The sequence below is a fragment of the Protopterus annectens genome, chromosome 8.part0 (genome assembly GCF_019279795.1).
Source record: "Protopterus annectens isolate FY-2018-M chromosome 8.part0, PAN1.0, whole genome shotgun sequence".
In the NCBI taxonomy this organism is placed as follows: domain Eukaryota; kingdom Metazoa; phylum Chordata; order Ceratodontiformes; family Protopteridae; genus Protopterus; species Protopterus annectens.
Window position 1 is genome coordinate 622724828 of NC_056741.1, and position 16776 is coordinate 622741603.

At 42.3% G+C, this 16776-nt stretch overlaps 1 protein-coding gene across 1 annotated transcript in view; it reads right to left on the reverse strand.

Moving 5' to 3' along the window:
* The window catches only part of LOC122808326 (plexin-B3-like), a 2760797-nt gene that overhangs the window by 2049291 nt on the left and 694730 nt on the right, over positions 1-16776 (reverse strand). The window contains exon 9 of the mRNA XM_044079291.1: positions 9908-10013. Within this exon, the coding sequence (XP_043935226.1) occupies positions 9908-10013 (106 nt within the window). The remainder of the gene's footprint in view (positions 1-9907; positions 10014-16776) is intronic.

Below are 16776 nucleotides of genomic sequence, written 5' to 3' on the forward strand. Positions count from 1 at the left end.
ATACAACTCACAAAGACACACCCCCTAAGGGGTACGTCACCAAAATGTGAATGAAAACAATGGCATATACAAAGCAGGAACCGCACAATTTAGAATACAACTTGACCAACAGCTGTAACAGTTTATCTCTTCAGTGCTTTCAGTTTAAGAAGGCACTTTGATTCAGCACCATTTAATCTTGGTCAGAAACGAGCATTCAGTCTTACCTGCCAAGTCAGCTCCATTTTTTCTAGTAATATTGGCCATGCTCCACCTCGCTCACATAAATGTGAAGTTTCAACAACAATAAACTTAAAATAGTGATCAGGATGTTGTATAATGTGTCTACTAAGAGCACTTGTGTCTTATTTAAATTTTTTATCACTTAGATGTTCAGACATACTATACTTCAGCATACGCTCCATTTTGCCTACATAGAAACAAGGGCAATCATTCATACTGCTGTGTAAACCACTTTTACTGAATTACAAGTTGGTATTGGCATGGGCATTTGGTATTCACACTCACTCACCCTCCCACTCATCTCAAATCAAATCTAGAGGTCCCCCTCTCCCCATGCCCATACAGCAACTCAAAGGGTGAAAAACCAGTGGATTCCTTGGGCACTTCTTTGTAAGCAAACAGATGAGGCAAATATTTGTCCCACTCCCTCTTAAATTGGTCTGCAAATGCCCATAGCCTCGTCTTGAGTGTAGAGTTTACCCTCTCAACAAGACCATTAGTTTGGGGATGGTAGGGGCGGTCTTTAGGTGCTTCACCCCCACAGTGCTTCCACAGACAAGGCAGCATGTCTGACATGAAAGTAGCATCTCAGTCCATCAATATTTCTTTTGGGAAACCTACCCTGCTGAAAATTTCAAAGCATTTACCACCTTTTCTGCCTCAATGGAGGATAGGGCCACCGCTTCAGGGTATCTGGTAACATAATATACTACCACTAGGATATACGTTTTCCATGTGGAACTTAGGATACTCAGAGGCCCCACAGTATCCATAGCTACCTTCTGAAATGGCTCCTCAATCACAGGCAAAGGCATCAAAGGAGTTTTCATCTCGTCTCCTGCCTTGCCTACCTTTCTACCTTTTGGCACTGCTTACAGGTCCTGCAGTACCTGGTTACATCTCTGGAAATCCCAGGCCAATAAAGGTTTGGCATTATATGTCTCTAAGTTTTATATCCATATGACCTGCAAAGGGAATATCATGGGCTGTGGCTTGAAGTGCCAGATAGTAGGCTCTGGACACTACCAACTGCTGTATTCTCTCACCCTCTAGTCCTCACTCAGATGTCCACTCTCCATACAGTAACCCTTGGTTCCAATATAGACTCCCCCTTCCCTTGAAAATCAGATGTCTCACTAGCTACCTCCCTCAGGCCTTGCAATGTAGGGCCTTGAGGATAGAGTCTATCTCAACTCTCTCTTGGTAACCCTTCCCAGCTCCCCATCCATAGGAAGTGTGGCATCCTCTGACAGTGGTGCCTCACTGTCACCCTGGGTACTACTACTCACCTCTGCTCTTTTCGTCACTCTGTCCAAAAGATCATCAGTACCCACAAACAGCTGTGGCTCACCTTCAGTCTCACTGCTACAGGGTAGCTCCCTCCCTGAAGTAACCACCTCACCAGTTCTGGCTGCAAGTGTACGGTCTGTCTGGGTCTCCTCCAGGCTACCATACCCACATACTTGTCTCCAAGCCTGACTGCGTGTAACTGTGTGCACACAAGGTACTGCATTATCAAAATCATTCCCCATCAGGACATCTGCAGGGATACCCTCAAACACACCTACTTGCTGGCTTCCTTTTTCACCCTCCCAGTCAAGGTGAACCCTAGCAAAAGGTATCTGGAAGGGGGTCCCTCCTAAAGCTCTGACTGGAGTAGACTGCCCAAGCAAGTATTACTCCTCTTTAACCACTGCAGACTTCACAACGGTTAGGTTCATAGGTAGGTACTAGGCTATCTGCCCAAAGGCATTTATAAGCCTAGCCAGAATGTGTTGGCTTTAGCCGCCCCTTAGATTAGTTCCTTGTGCCTCTGTCCAGCAGAGCCACTGAAGTGATCCCCAGGGTAAACTTTGTTTCTCATCCACTCGTCAAGGTTTCTCGAGTGTTAGCGAGGAGCTTTGCCCAATGTAGATTGGAATCTTGTTCCAAAGCATGGGAAGTCTCTGGGACAGGAATCTGTCCCTCCAGCATGTCCTGTTTATTGTTGTGGTGAGGTTTAGATCCCTAGAGCATGTGGCTCGAGGGGATATGGTTTTCTTTAGGTGGAGCATGTCCATCAATTCTGGGTTGGACATTGCCTTGTGTCAGGCAGAGATCACCTCTGAGTAGGCGGCATGCAACAGAGTACAGCTGGAGTTTCTTCAGATGAACTGCATAGGGCATCTGTTTGAGGCCAGTGATCCTCTTGGTGAGGTACTTCTGTGGTCTTTCCAGCTATTGCAGGTGTCTTGTAAGGTACATCCCAAATGGGGCAATGCACTCTATGATGGGTCTGATGAGTGATGAGTAGAGGGGCACAATGACCTCTCTTGATCTGGATGCAAACCCTTTTGTGATTAGGTGGAAGGACATAGAAGAATTTTCTAACCATTTTGGCAACGTGATTATCAAAGGAGAGATTACTATCTACTTGGGTCCCCAGATCCCTTATTACGTCTTCCGTATTTAGGGGACTACCACCTCTGTGGTAGTTTGTGGGTATTTTGTTTTTTAAAAAAAGGGGAGGACTATGCATTTTTTGGCATTTAGCTTGAGGCCATGATATTGACACCAGGTATCCATTTCAGTGAGACCCTTTTGGAGGATGTCTGCGTCAGCTAGAGTGTCAATTATAGCCCCTAGTTTGTAGTCGTCTGCGAACTTGGTCAGCCACAGTCCTCCTGTGCTTGCCTGTACCTCTGAGAAGTATATGCCGACCAGGAGGGGTCCTAGACGTGAGCCCTGGGAAATGCCACTTGTAACCAGTTTAGAGTTGGACCTAGCTCTTGAAACTGTCACAATGTAGGTTATCTGTCCATGAGCCAGTTGGCAACCCATCTTGTGACGTAGGGGTTTATGTTCAGGCTGGTGAGCTTGTCTACAATACCAGAATGGGGAATGGTGTTGAAGGCCTTTGTGAGGAACAGGTAGGCTATGTGGACTACCTTTCGCTTGTCTATAGCCTTGATAACAGTCTCAAAGAAGTCCACCAGGTTTAGGAGGCATGATCTGCCCTTAACAAAGCCAAACCGGGTAGGGTCAAGTGTTTGGAGGTTCCCAATGTCTCTGTTAATGAGTTCCATGATGATGCGCTCCATAGCCTTGCACACCAAGCTAGTCAGGCTTATAGGGCGACAGTTCCCGGGGTCTGTTGTGGCTCCACCTTTGTGGAGCAGAATAACCGTTGCTGTGTGCCACTCTATGGGTATGCAGCTTGTGGAGAGGCTGAGTTTGAACAGTGTGTTTAGGTGAAGGGTTAGTTCGTCTTTGAGCTTGTGTAGGACACAGCCTGGGACACCATCAGGTCCCACTGATGCTGTGTTTTTGGCTTTGGAGAGCGCTGTTTTAACCTGTCTGTGATTTCAGGGGCTCTACATTCTTCTGGTATGGTTATGGGCCCTTTTGGGGGTGATGTTTACACTGAACCTGTCTGCCAGGATGTTGACGTTATCGGTCAGTTCAGTGTATTTTGTGCCATTCTGCACTAACTCCGAGCAGATCTGAGCATTTCCACTTAGATTCTTGACACAGCAAAAGAATGCCTTGTAGTTCTCTTTGGAGTCCTTGGCAATTTTTTCTTTCAAAGCTCGCCTTGGATGATTTTATGAGGGATCGTAGTTTCTTGCTGATACTTATCAGGGATGTCTTCCCTTCTTGGTATTTTACTCTTTTCTGTACTAGTTTCCTCCTTCTATTGTATAGCTTGTTTATGGCAGGGGTCCACCAGACTGGTTTCCTTTTCTTGGAGGAGTGAGTCTTGGTTTTGCTAGGGAAAGCACGATCCATGCATTCTTGTAGGTGCCCGTAGAATGCATTAGTAAAGGATTTTGCAGCTTGGACAGTGTTATCCTTTAGCATGGGGGCTTTGAAACTTTCCAGCTTGGTCTTAAGTAACGTGAAGTTTGCTTTTGAAAAGTTTTTCACAGTGGTTTCCTTGTCCTGGGGTGGGAGCAGAATGTGGATATCCAGAGTGATTTTTTTTTATGGTCAGATCTAACCAGCAAGGGGTTGACCTCCGGTGTGGAATACTGGTCGCCCATGTTGGTGATGACCAGGTCCAATATGTTGTCACCTCTGGTGGGAGTGTTGACCAGTTGATCCAGGGTGTTTGAATTTATAAATTCTAGGAAATGTTGGGCAAGGGAGTTAGTACTTGCGTAGTTCTTCCAGTTAATGTTTGGGTAATTGAAATCACCCAATTTTAGGGTGTTTGGTAGGGCATTTATGTTTCCAGAAATGTGGAATGGGTGTCCTGGGACATGGTGGGTGATCTGTAGCTAGCTACAATTTGAATTGCAGTTTTGCCCATTGTTAGTTGCACATGGATGATCTCTGAAGCATCCTGCTGTGCCACTAACCTGGAGGTGTGGGTATTCTTCTTGATGAATATGGATACGCCCCCGCCTTTTGTATTTCAGTCCGGGTTCTGTGGCTGAAATGTATGGTATGAGTTGTAGCCTGATAGTGCTGGGGTGCTCCCTGGAGCCTTAAACCAGGTTTCTGTTACTGCACCTACATCGATTTTCTCCATACTGAGTAGTGTCTCGAGTGCGTGCATTGTGAGGTTTAGACTTCTGGCACTGACCAGCATTATCCTCAGTTTTTTGTTACTTGTGCTATTTACGGCGGTGGGTTTATCTTTTGAGCCTTGCCTAAAAAAGGCACTATGGGGGTGGCAAGAGCCTTGGCCAGTATTCGAAAGCCTAAGGGTGACAGGTGCAAGCCATCTCTAGCGAAGCAGCGTGGCTTGTCGAGCATGCCATCCCAGGCAGATACTGGATCCCCTTTGAATGACACCAGAAACTTAGCCAATTGTTGAAATTGATAATTTTTTCTTTATATCATGGTATCATTCTTGGTGAGGGCAGGATACTACTCAGGGTCGTACCGGCCTGGGCTAAGTGAACAGAGAGCTCTTCCATGTCTCTTTTCATGTAGTCCAGGGAGGTACGGCTCAGGTCATTCACACCAACATGGACAATGACAGTCGTATTTGTATTTGTTCTGGAGTGACCTGAGTGCTTGTGTTATGTGGCGGATCCTGGCTCCCGACAGGCAGCTAACAGTAACCTTCCCCTTATTCAGCCTAGTGAGTGGGACGTTAGTGTGCATAACTAGAGAGTCACCTATTACTAGTGTGTTGGGTATGTTATTTTGCCTTAAGGGCTGTGATTGTGTGGCACTCTGGTTTTGTGAAGTATGTGTTTCATGGTTTGAGTTGGGGGGTGGAGGTTGCTTGAATGCTTTGGAGGTCTCTGTTGCTTTTGCAGATTTTTATGTCAGAGGCTGTTTTTCTCTTAGCAGTGGCCTCTTTCCCATCCACTAAAATAGGATATAACCTCTTGTGGTAGTTTGGTACCTATGTTATCTCAAGGCAACTTACTGCTGGCATTCTGTCATTCCCCACTTACTCGCTCTCCCACCTTTTGTTCCCCATCTTGCCTCTGTGGACATCTATATGCTACATGGCCCCACTGGTTGCATTTAAAACATTTAACCCTTGGTCCTGCATGTGTACCTGGACTACTGGCTTCCCCTGCTACTGGCAGACTCTGTTGGGACAGTCTGGGCTGCCCACTATGTGTTCTCTTAGACCCATGAGCAGCACTGGGCATCCCTTTTCTGTGCAGTGATGCCCTGCTTGCTAGGTATAGGTCTCCCTTTTCCCCCAACTCCTCTGCAGTATTGCATCATCTATCAGCTAACCAGATTCTCATGTCCTCAGGCAAAGTGCTAAGGGCTTGTTCCCTCACCAAAATGTCTACCAGCCCTTCAAAAGTGGTGATCTGACATCCACTCACCCACCTATGAAAATAAGTGCTTAGTTCAGCAATATATTCACAAACACTTTCATCTGCCTTGCGTCTATGCTCACAAAACTTTTTCTGTAAGCTTCAGATATTAACTTAAAGCATTCTAACAAACACTTTTTGACTGTATTACAATTTAAGCAATAAGTATCAGAATTTAGAAATAGCAGTTACAGCTTTACCATGGAGTAAAGGGGTCAGGAACCATACCCAGAGCCCTTGGTCAACATTATACTGTTTACATACCCTTTCAAACATATAAATGAAACTATCAAAATTATCCTCCTCTGTAAATTGTGGAAGAAATTTAGTGATCTTTGTTACTTCTGGGGTTCGGTTACTCCCTTCCCCATTACCTCCATGACCCTGGCGAAGAGTCAGCATCTCCTTTTCATGTTGCCTCTGCCCCTCATTCTCCTCAGCCCCCAGACATCGCAGTTTCTCATTTTCCTCAGCCTCCAGATGTCTCAGTCTCTCTCCTACTTCTATTTCCAAATGTTTGGGCTCCAGCTCAAGTGTCTAACTCCAGACGGATTTTTAAGTCCTCTGTGCAAAGATCGAACTGTCCATTTTCTTAGAGTTGTACATCTCCAAGGCCAGCCCAGTTGTCCTCCTGATGGCTGGTCTGTGATGCAGCTGTGCCCAAAGCTTCAATCATTTCTGCATTAGTCAGGTTGGCATGTACCAGTCCTTTACTCCAGCACATCTCAGCCAACTGGCTTTGTCAGCTTGCTAGACTTCTCTGCTGACATGCTTGCCTGCTCTCCCTGACTAAGCTAACAAAAAAAAAAAATAAAACAATTATGATATGAAACTCTGAATGCTCACTGCATGCCTGACTGAGTACAAATACCTTCAGTGACCACTGTTCACAGGCAACAGGAATTCGATATCCACACCACTACAAGTCAATTAAGTCAATTAATATGTGATGTGGCTATCCCACCACTGTCAACCAATATGTGATGCCCAGTAATAAAGGAGCCTCAGGCTTTACCACTGGCAACAGTGCAGGATGTACACAATGGAAGGATGACAAGTATGCACACAGTAAAGCGCAATTTCCATTGACAGCACACAGAGATCACAGTCAGTCTGGGGCTAGTTTCTTCCTCTTTCTCCAGATCCCCAGTAAGACTCCCCACTGGCACAGCTATAGGGTTGAGATCTCAGCTGAGTGGCCAAACCAAAACCTCCAGCACCCTCCCTGCCCAACCAGTGCGTCATGTCCCTGCACAAGTAACTCACACACACACACACACACCTGGGAAAAGCTGGCACAAGTTTACTAGCTATGACCCCTTCTGCACAGACTAGAAGGTATTTGCAGCTGTCACCAGCCAACTCTATCAGCTACTTAAGGCTCTTAACAAAGGGTGTCCAACCCTACTGTGTAATGTTACTAATAATCCAAATGGTAGTCTGACCAAGAAAAGAGCAAGGCTATTTAGGAGTGGCCTGTACAGTGTCATCAAACATATATGCAAGTACTCTAACAGCTTAAATATGTCTCAGATATCAGCCACAAAGATAGGAAGATAGGTTTAAATATACTTAATAATAAATAATAGAAGAACAATACAATACTCAGTAAATCAATACAGTAACTTCAGATCACAGGAAATATTCAGATCACAGTAAAATCACAGGAAATATTTAAAACAACATTGTAGGTCAGTCTCAAATAAATACAGAAAACATCTAAAATTAATCTTTACTATATTCCTAACTACATCTAAAAAGAGTTACTAAACCCTAGACATGTGCTTCCAAGCAAGACAAGTGCAGATGGTGATGAGTGGATGTTCTTGATAGGCTCAAGACAAAATACAAAATGCCCAGCCTCTTTCTGAGAGAGTTTTTAAATTAATATCAAATCTTACTGCTGGGTTAGCTTGCATGACATCACTTTTTTGTCACCTGACTTCAGTTCCCAGACTAAACACCCTTTTCTCAGAAACTAACAGCATTTAACATTTCTGCGTGAAAAACACATCTCCCTCAGATCTTTGTAACTGCTAGGAAGTCATATAGCAATAAAACACTTCCACATCTCAAGCCTAGCAATTACTTCTCTTTCAAGACGATACAAAAAACTTCTAGCTCTAGACATTGTGCCTGTTACACAAACATATATAACTTTTATAGCACAATCATAAAAATACTTTAATTTCAACTTATTTTCTTGGAGTTTTTCAAGGTAACTCTGTTGTAGCTTCTACAGTTAAAAATATAGACAGTCACACAATTACAATAGTTTCTATACATTTCTTTTCTAAGCCAGTAGGGCATGCAGTGGTTACATTTCTGAAGCTCAGTACTATACAAACCCTGTTCAACACATACTTCTGTACAAATCATATCTATATTCACAAATGAGGTAGAATTATTTACAAAATTCCAGATAGCTGGGCTGGCAGTGTGACAACATCTTGGGCACTACACTTTAGCACATTTAACAGACCTTCAGACACACACATTAATACTCCTTTAGAACTTAAAATATGCTTGCTATATAGTTTCAAGAAGTGATTTTCCTTCATTACTACTACTACTCTTTACTTGGCAGAAATATTACCCAAGTGAAACATGAAATCAATTAGGTTTCCGACCAATTTTAAATTGCTTTTTCTTTCTTAGAACTACTTATTACAAGAATTACCTATAGTCAAAGCAAAGATGACCCTTGAATGGGAAAGGGCTTTATTTCGGCGGTAGACACTGTTAAGTGCTTGAATAGGATGACAAGAACATTTAAGTTTGTCTGTTTAAAGGTGTATGTGCCTAGGCATCTTATTGTCCCCATGATCATTTGCGTAGTATCTCTCTCCGTTCCCTTTGACTATATAAAAATGGCAACACTGGAAGTCACATATTCTTAATCTTACATTACCAAGGAATCCAGCAAGTATCATTAATATTTTCTACATATCTTACTGGTTGCCAGCCTCAAAAAACTACCAAAGCTTAATAATTCCTTTGCGTAACTGAGGGAACTTTGCTTAACTGAGGGAACTTGCATTCGCTGCTAATAAGACTGCCCCATCTTCCTATCTTGCTGAACATGCTGAAAAAAATCACAAATCAAAATCATCACACCTTAATACAGAGTACACTAGGGATCACATGTTATTTTAGGACCCACTGGGTTATCCAGATGGATAATCATCAATATATACGTTGTTTCTGGAACAGACTAGTTTAGCAGTTTTCTTTTGAGAACTAGCAATCAGAGCTCATTCTACCATCAGTACTGAAGTTGCTTCAGTCCTCCTCTGTATCTTAATGGTCTATTACTTTAGTTTTACACTAGTTCCTAATTCAGTGATATGATGCTTTTGATATTTTCATGAACAATAATAAAACTGTATTCTATAATGTTTTCATTTGGTTCTTTTATAACAAAATAAGAAAAACAATGGAAAAGTTTTAACAACTAACAGAAAAGAGACTAGGAGGGTAACTCCATCTAACAGGGGCAGACACAATACTCAAGACTTTGAAGACTATACGTCTTTCATCATGTTCAAATATTTATATGTTAATCTGTAGTTATGAAAATTAATTGCAATAATAACCCTACATAGTTTACTGTGCAGCAAGCAACAAAGCATAGGTATGAAAGGTCCGCTGGGATTAGTGCCCTACTCACAGGAAAATTAATTCAAATAAATAAAAATAAGTATGCAAGGTCAGCCTTGTATTTCTTCCCATTAAAACTAATTCAATACTGCTTTTAATTTTTTTTATTTTGGTATACCATCACCACCTTTTGCCTTTAGCTTCGGAGAGGACAGGTAAGATCTGCTTTTGTTCTTTTAACAGAAATGATATTTGTACATAGTGCATCCATAAAGATAAGCCACATTAAAAGCAAAAGAGGAAAGGCCTACCTGATACGTAAAATTTTGATCTGAAATCCCCCAATCATGGTTTCCTATTTTTATTCTCACTGGTCCAGCTCTCTCATGTTTAATTCCTGACAAAATGCACACAATCCTGTTAAAAAACAGAAAAAACATTACTATTAGAAGAAGCATTGTTTGCCACTTGATGTATGTAACTTGCGTACAAATTCACTACTGTGTGACACAAACTATGTGCCCTCCTTAACATAACATCATAAGCATGGACAGCATCCGTTAATCAGAAAAAAAAAAAAAAACTCAGTGCTGCAGCTAGCAAAGCATACAGCACTCATATGAAATTCAGGCAGTACATCACAATTCAAAAACTAATTGCCTGTGCTTGTGATGAAGAACAGACTACAGCCAATGGGACCAAAGTTCAATTTCTGGCTTGGTAGCATGATGGCACAGGCAAGGGAGGATGGGAGTGCATGCACACATGCATACGAGGACAGGATGGATTTTCTTGTGGAGACCAGGTAAACTGTCACATGGTGCACCTTTTAGGAATGAGCAGGATATCCAGCTGATACCAACTGCAAATGTGTGGGGGCTGCAGTGTTGATGCACACTGCACATCCTACCCATGGGCTGCCACAATGTGCATGAGCAGAGCGACTGGGCTTAAAACCCAAGCCACCCTTGATGGCCCAACCCAATCACCACCATCACAGCTGTGGGGAAGAATGGGCCAAATGACCATGAGGGGGCTGATGATTGGCAGGCAGTATGGGTAAAATGCTACAGAGAAAAAAAAAAGAAACTAAAATCAAGACCAAATGTATTCTACAAACACTAAATATCATATTGGACAAAGTCAGTGCAGCATCTAAAATACTCTGATCAAGAACTTTCTGTTTAGGGTTTGGAGGTTCACCTTTGTACTAATTTATCTGACTTTTCTTTCTAGAAACAAGGACAAAACTTAACTCCATTAGGTAGATCTCTAATGATGTTTCAAAAGATCATTTTCCACCAAAAAAGTGAAATCTTAATAAAAGGTTCAACACAGTAACTGAAATAGAGTTGCTGACCACTGGCAAGATACATACTTTCATAACTCACACAGATTAGAGCTTCACCATCCTTATCAGTGAACATTAATATATTTAAATTTAACCTTATTCAATTTTCTAATACTGATTTCATTATTGTCAGAGTTGTACAAGTAATGCATAAAATCAAAAGTCAAAAACTGAAATAAACTTCAGAACATCATCCTCTTGACTCAGAAAAATGCTCGCATACCACAATGGTGCCAAATATACAGAAGCAGTTTTACCACATACAACCTTATGTAACCATAGGTAACGTACCTCATTCCTCTACTAGTTTAAAAACAATCTGGTACAGACAAAGACAGGGATAACCTCAATTAAACTCTGCTACTGAAATAAGAGAACAGGAGACATGACTTTTGCTGTGGTTCAGTCTCATCTCACCACACAATAGCAGGTGCGAAATCAACACTGTAATGACCCAACTCTTCACTTACAGCTAAATAAACAATGTTCATCTTAACTTTTGCATTGTATGGCAAACTAGAATCGTTAACTAAATGTTTTCAGTAATAACAAAAAGCAACTAATATATTAGGAAGTAGAACTAGCACTGCTGATTACTGTTTACAGTTCTACTAATATACATTACAAACCAGCGGTCCGATACCAATAGCATACAGACTTAAATATACCACATGCCACTGTTCTCTAATGTCATCAGTAATGGCCCATCTCAGCTTGCTGCAACAGTATTTGCACAAAAGAAGTGAAAATAAATCACTTGGTGCAGTCGGCATGCAAAAAGAGGTAGGTAAATACTTTATTCTCAGTATGTCTGGGGTTGGGAGAAGCTATCTGTATGTCAAAGTGAATGGCCAATTATTCCCCCAACTATCTGCAATTCAAATGTACTTAAATGAGGGAGTTATCTGACATATTAATATAGCCATTGTGGTATGAGAGCAATTTTCAACTGATTGTGGCCAAACACTGGAAATGTCTAATTCTAGTAAGAAAATATACATTAAACAGACAATTTAAACAAATTTTAATACAGAAGAAGAAAAAAAAAACAGAACAAGCTCCTTGAAAGAATGCCTTCTACTGGTTCTAACATACTAAAATTTAACAAATATTTACGCAGGAAACATCATCTATCAGAAAGACAACTTAATAACCCACCCCTTCCAATTTGATCTGCTGTGGTGACCCCTAATCGGGAAAAGCTGAAAGAAGAAGATGATTTAATTTAAGCCATTAATAAAAATGTATTTAAAATTGTACCATGTTTCTCTCTGTAATAAAACATTAGAAACATTAAACAATGGTTTTCATACATGTGAAGAGAAAGACTTGAATTTCATTAAAATATCAGAACTGTACTTGTACTTAAAATGTAAGACTACAATGCTTTTCTGTGAGCCAGTGCCAGTGCGTATGTCCTGGAGATGTTCCAAAATTCACTTTTTAACTGTGCATTTTGTTTGACCTATACTATTGATTACAGGGACATTTTCATACAACAGTTTATACAATCCAGAGGGGGACACTTTTGCCAGTTTATAATATGGGAAGGTGTTGAATTCAAAAGGAACACACAACCTTTATAAAATAAATCAGTTTCAGCAGACAGTTCTGTATATACCAACCAACCCATTAAGTTCTGTGAATTTTTATAAGAAATTTTAAACTTACAGCCATACGTAGAACCCAATATCTCATCAGACTCTATAATACTCCAATTTTTCCCAATATATGTACTAACTGCTCTACAAAGGGAGTATACCATGTAGGAAAATACATATATTACTTACTGTGTTGGACCACCCGCTGTGGTGGTGCTGCGGTAGCATTGCTGCCTCACAATAAGACGCTGTCCGGTTCAATTCTCAGCTAGAGAGTCTTCTGCGTGGAGACATGAAGGTTGTGCATCAGGCCTGGCAAGCAAAATCAACTGCCAATCATTAGCGGACCGGAGTTCCGCTGTGGCGACCCTTAACTGGGAAAAGCCGAAAGACACAAACAAACAAACAAACTTATTGTGTTGGACCATAAGAACTGTTTATTAGTATATCCAACCTTTAAGCTAGAACTCTTCATGGTCTGGTCCTTCTTCAAGGAACAATGGAAGAGAAAAGTACAGTTGTGTAAACTTACCATAAATGTAGATGTTCGAGTGTATTCACTGTTGCAGTCATCACATTTGGATTATCTGCTTGCAGTAGCCCTCAGTCGGCCTGATTAACAAAGACTTGGGTCCTGTGTTGGTTGCTGTCTCTTCTTCCATGACGTCAGGTAGTCAGGGGTATAAAGCATGTAGCCGACACCGTTACATCAGTTTTTCTTGCCTCAGATGTCAGGTGCCCCCATAATGGGAAGCAATTATATATATAAGGTTACACCTCCAACAAAAAAGCAAATACACCAAAAAGCATAGAAAGCAAGAATAGAGGTATAGCCAATATAAGTCAGGGGGCTGGAGGAAGGGAGGGAGGGAGGGAGGGAGGGTAACTAGGACTGCAACAGTGAATACACTCGAACATCTACATTTATGGTAAGTGTACACAACTGTACTATGGTCTTCATGTTTCACTGTTGCAGTCATCGCATTTGGGTAGATTCCCAAAGCTAAGAATGGGAGGAGGAAATTAGACAGCATTAGGACCAGCTATAAAGGCCCTGCAAGACTGCAGTGGCAAAGCCAGCTCTGGATTTTGAAAAAAAAAAAAAGGCAAATGGTAATGCTTGGTGAAGGTAAGCACAGAACTCCAGGTAGCAGCTTCTAGGATGTCTCTGGTAGGGACACCTCTGAGAAAGGCTGTAGAGATAGATGCAGCCCTGGCTGAATGTGGTCTAATCCCCATGTGGGGTAGGTTTTCCATGGTGCTTATAGCAGAAATGAATGCAATGGCCTATCCATTTAGAAATGGTTTGCTTTAAAATGGCCTTCCCCTCTGCCCCTGCAGCAAATGCAACCAGCAGTTGTTCAGATTTCCTGAGAGGTTTAGTCCTGTCCAAATAAAACCTAAGCTGTCTGTGCACATCTAAGGAGTGCAGTATTCGTTCCCCTTTGTTCTGTGGATTAGAAAAGAAGGTTGGCAAATGAATGGACTGATTAAGGGCCACACTGGATACCACCTTGGGCATGAAGGAGGGACTGGTCCTTAGGGACACTGTGTCCGCATGAAAAATGATGAAAGGCTCCACTGCCATAAGGGCCTGTAATTCAGACATCCTTCTTGCTGAAGTGACGGCTAAAAGGAAGGCTGTTTTCCAAGAAAGGAATTTCAACTCTGCATTTGCAGCTGGCTCAAAAGGACGTAGAATGAGTTTTTCCAATACAAAGTTAAGGTCCCAGGCTGGAGTAGGGGCTCTCCTGGGTGGTTTTAAGTTTTTGGCCCCTCTGAGAAGCTGCTTCAGCAGTGGATGAGAGAAGAGGGGTGGTTCTGTGTTGGAATGAGCTGAAATGGCTGAGGTATGAATTTTGACGGAGGGAAAGGAAAGGCCCTTGTGCAGCATCTCAGTTAAGTATTAAAGAATCTGAGGTAAACTGGGCGCTGCTGTGCCCATTCCCTGAGTTTGGTTCCAGGAACAGAATCTTTTCCATTTTTCAGCATAGGATTTTCTAGTACTAGGCCTCCTTGCCTCCAGAATGACATCCAAAACTTGCTTACTGAGGGGATGGTAATGGAGAGGATCAGGTAATTAGCCAGGCTGCCAGGTTAAGGGTTTGAAGCTGCAGGTGCAGAATCTGGCCCTTCTGCTGGGACAGCAGGGCAGGGGTCTGAGGCAGGTGCCAAGGTGCCAGCAGTGACACACTGTGCAAAAGGAGGTACCAGTGTTGGCGTGGCCAGTTTGGTGCAATCAGTATCGTTATTGGTTTGTCCTGTTTGATCTTTAGTAGTACACCTTGGAGAGGCAGAGGGGGAAAGGCATAAACTGATAGGTTTTTCCAGGTGAAGGACAGGGCATCCACTTTCCAAGCTTGCTTGTGGGGAGTCCTTGTGCAGAATTTTTCCAATTGGTAGTTCTGGGGGGAGGCAAACAGGTCTATATCTGGGCTCCCCCATTTGTTTCTCAACATGTTGAATATCTTTGGTTCCAGTTTCCACTCGTGTGGGTCCATGAGATTTCTGCTTAGTTCATCTGTCAGTGTACTTAGCTTTCCTGGCAGGAACAGCCTGTAGGTACAATTGGTAGCTCAAAGCTGTGTTCCACAGAGCCATGGCCAGTTTGCAGAGAGGGTATGGGTGGGTTCTCCCCTGCTGGTTTATGTACCGCATAACAGTGTTGTTATCCGTCTTTACCATTAATTGCCCTGGAAGAATGTGGTCCTTGAAGGCTGCCAGAGCATTCTGTACTGCTAACATTTCTTTTTGATTGATATTCAGGTGCATTTGACTTGGGTTCCATTTGCCCTGAATGCACTTCCCTGCCAAGTGAGCCCCCCATGCATAGTCCGATGTGTCTGTTGTTAGGGTTTGGGCGGCAGGGGGTAGCGTGAATGGCAGTCCCTTGTTTTGGTGACAGGCCTCTGCCCACCAAAGGAACTCTATCTGTAGACAAGGTATGATAGGAATCATTGCTTCTAGATCCTGAGAATGTTGACACCATAGGCTTTTTAGATACCATTGTAGTTTCCCCATATGCAGTCTTGCATATGGAATTAGGAGACTGCAGGAGGCCATGAACCCCAGGGCTTGCAGTATTTTCCTTGCAGATAGCTGGGTTTTTGTGGCCAGTAGTTTGAAGTAGGCTGTCAAATTAACTTGTTTTTCTGGCGTGAGAAAGGCCATCTGTGAAGTTGTGTTCAAGCTTGCTCCCAGGAATACAATTTGTTGGCAGGGTACATGATGTGATATCTTTTTGTTTATAGTATATCCTGGTATGGATATATTTGGATATTTCTTTGCCTGCAAAATGCAATGACTGGAGCTAGGCACTTTGTGAAATTTCAGGAGTCGGCCGACCAGCACTTGCAAACTGCTTCTGCTTCGGGCACTGCATGGCAAGAAAGACTGATGTAATGGCGTCAGCTGCATGCTTTATACCCCTGACTACCTGACGTCATGGAAGAAGAGACAGCAACCAACGCAGGACCCAAGACTTTGTAAATCAGGCTGACTGAGGGCTACTGCAAGCAGATAACTTGTGCGTAAGCACGGCATTCATTATTTTCTTCATTTTGTATGCTAAAAATGTGTGAAACTGTTACAAAATCCCCCTGCACTGATATATCCTGCCCTGGGTATATCAAATACAGCACATCATCTGTAAATAAGACTATTTTGTTCTGATTACCACACAGGTTGTATCCCTGGAGTTGAGTCCCTTATTTTTATTGCTAAAGGCATTAATGTAAGGCAAATAACTGAAGGGGGGGGGGTACAAAATCCCTGTTTGCTCTACTGCACAAAATTTATCTGACAGTATCCCTCCTACCTTTATTCCCACCACTAAGTCTAATTTTCCTTATTAATTCTAATAACACTGGAAAATGCAAATGATATCACTACACTACACAAAATCCATAACAACCCCAAATGCCTTCTCTGCACCCAAGTTCACCAACAATAACGGCATTCTATGTTCTGATCCCATCTGTATCAATTATTTTGCTAATGTCAAATGTCTTTTTCCCTTCCACAAAACAAAACTGATCCAGGTCTAGTAATTTTGACATAGTCCCCAGGCAAATCCTTGGGAAAGAATAGCAGTGCAAAATCTTACCATAACCATAGATGTCCTTCTCTTCTATGTTGCAGTATTCTTTACATATGGGTTGTATTCCAAAAATCAACCTGACATCCAGCCTACATACAAAAGCTCAGAGACATTACCTGCACATGGGAT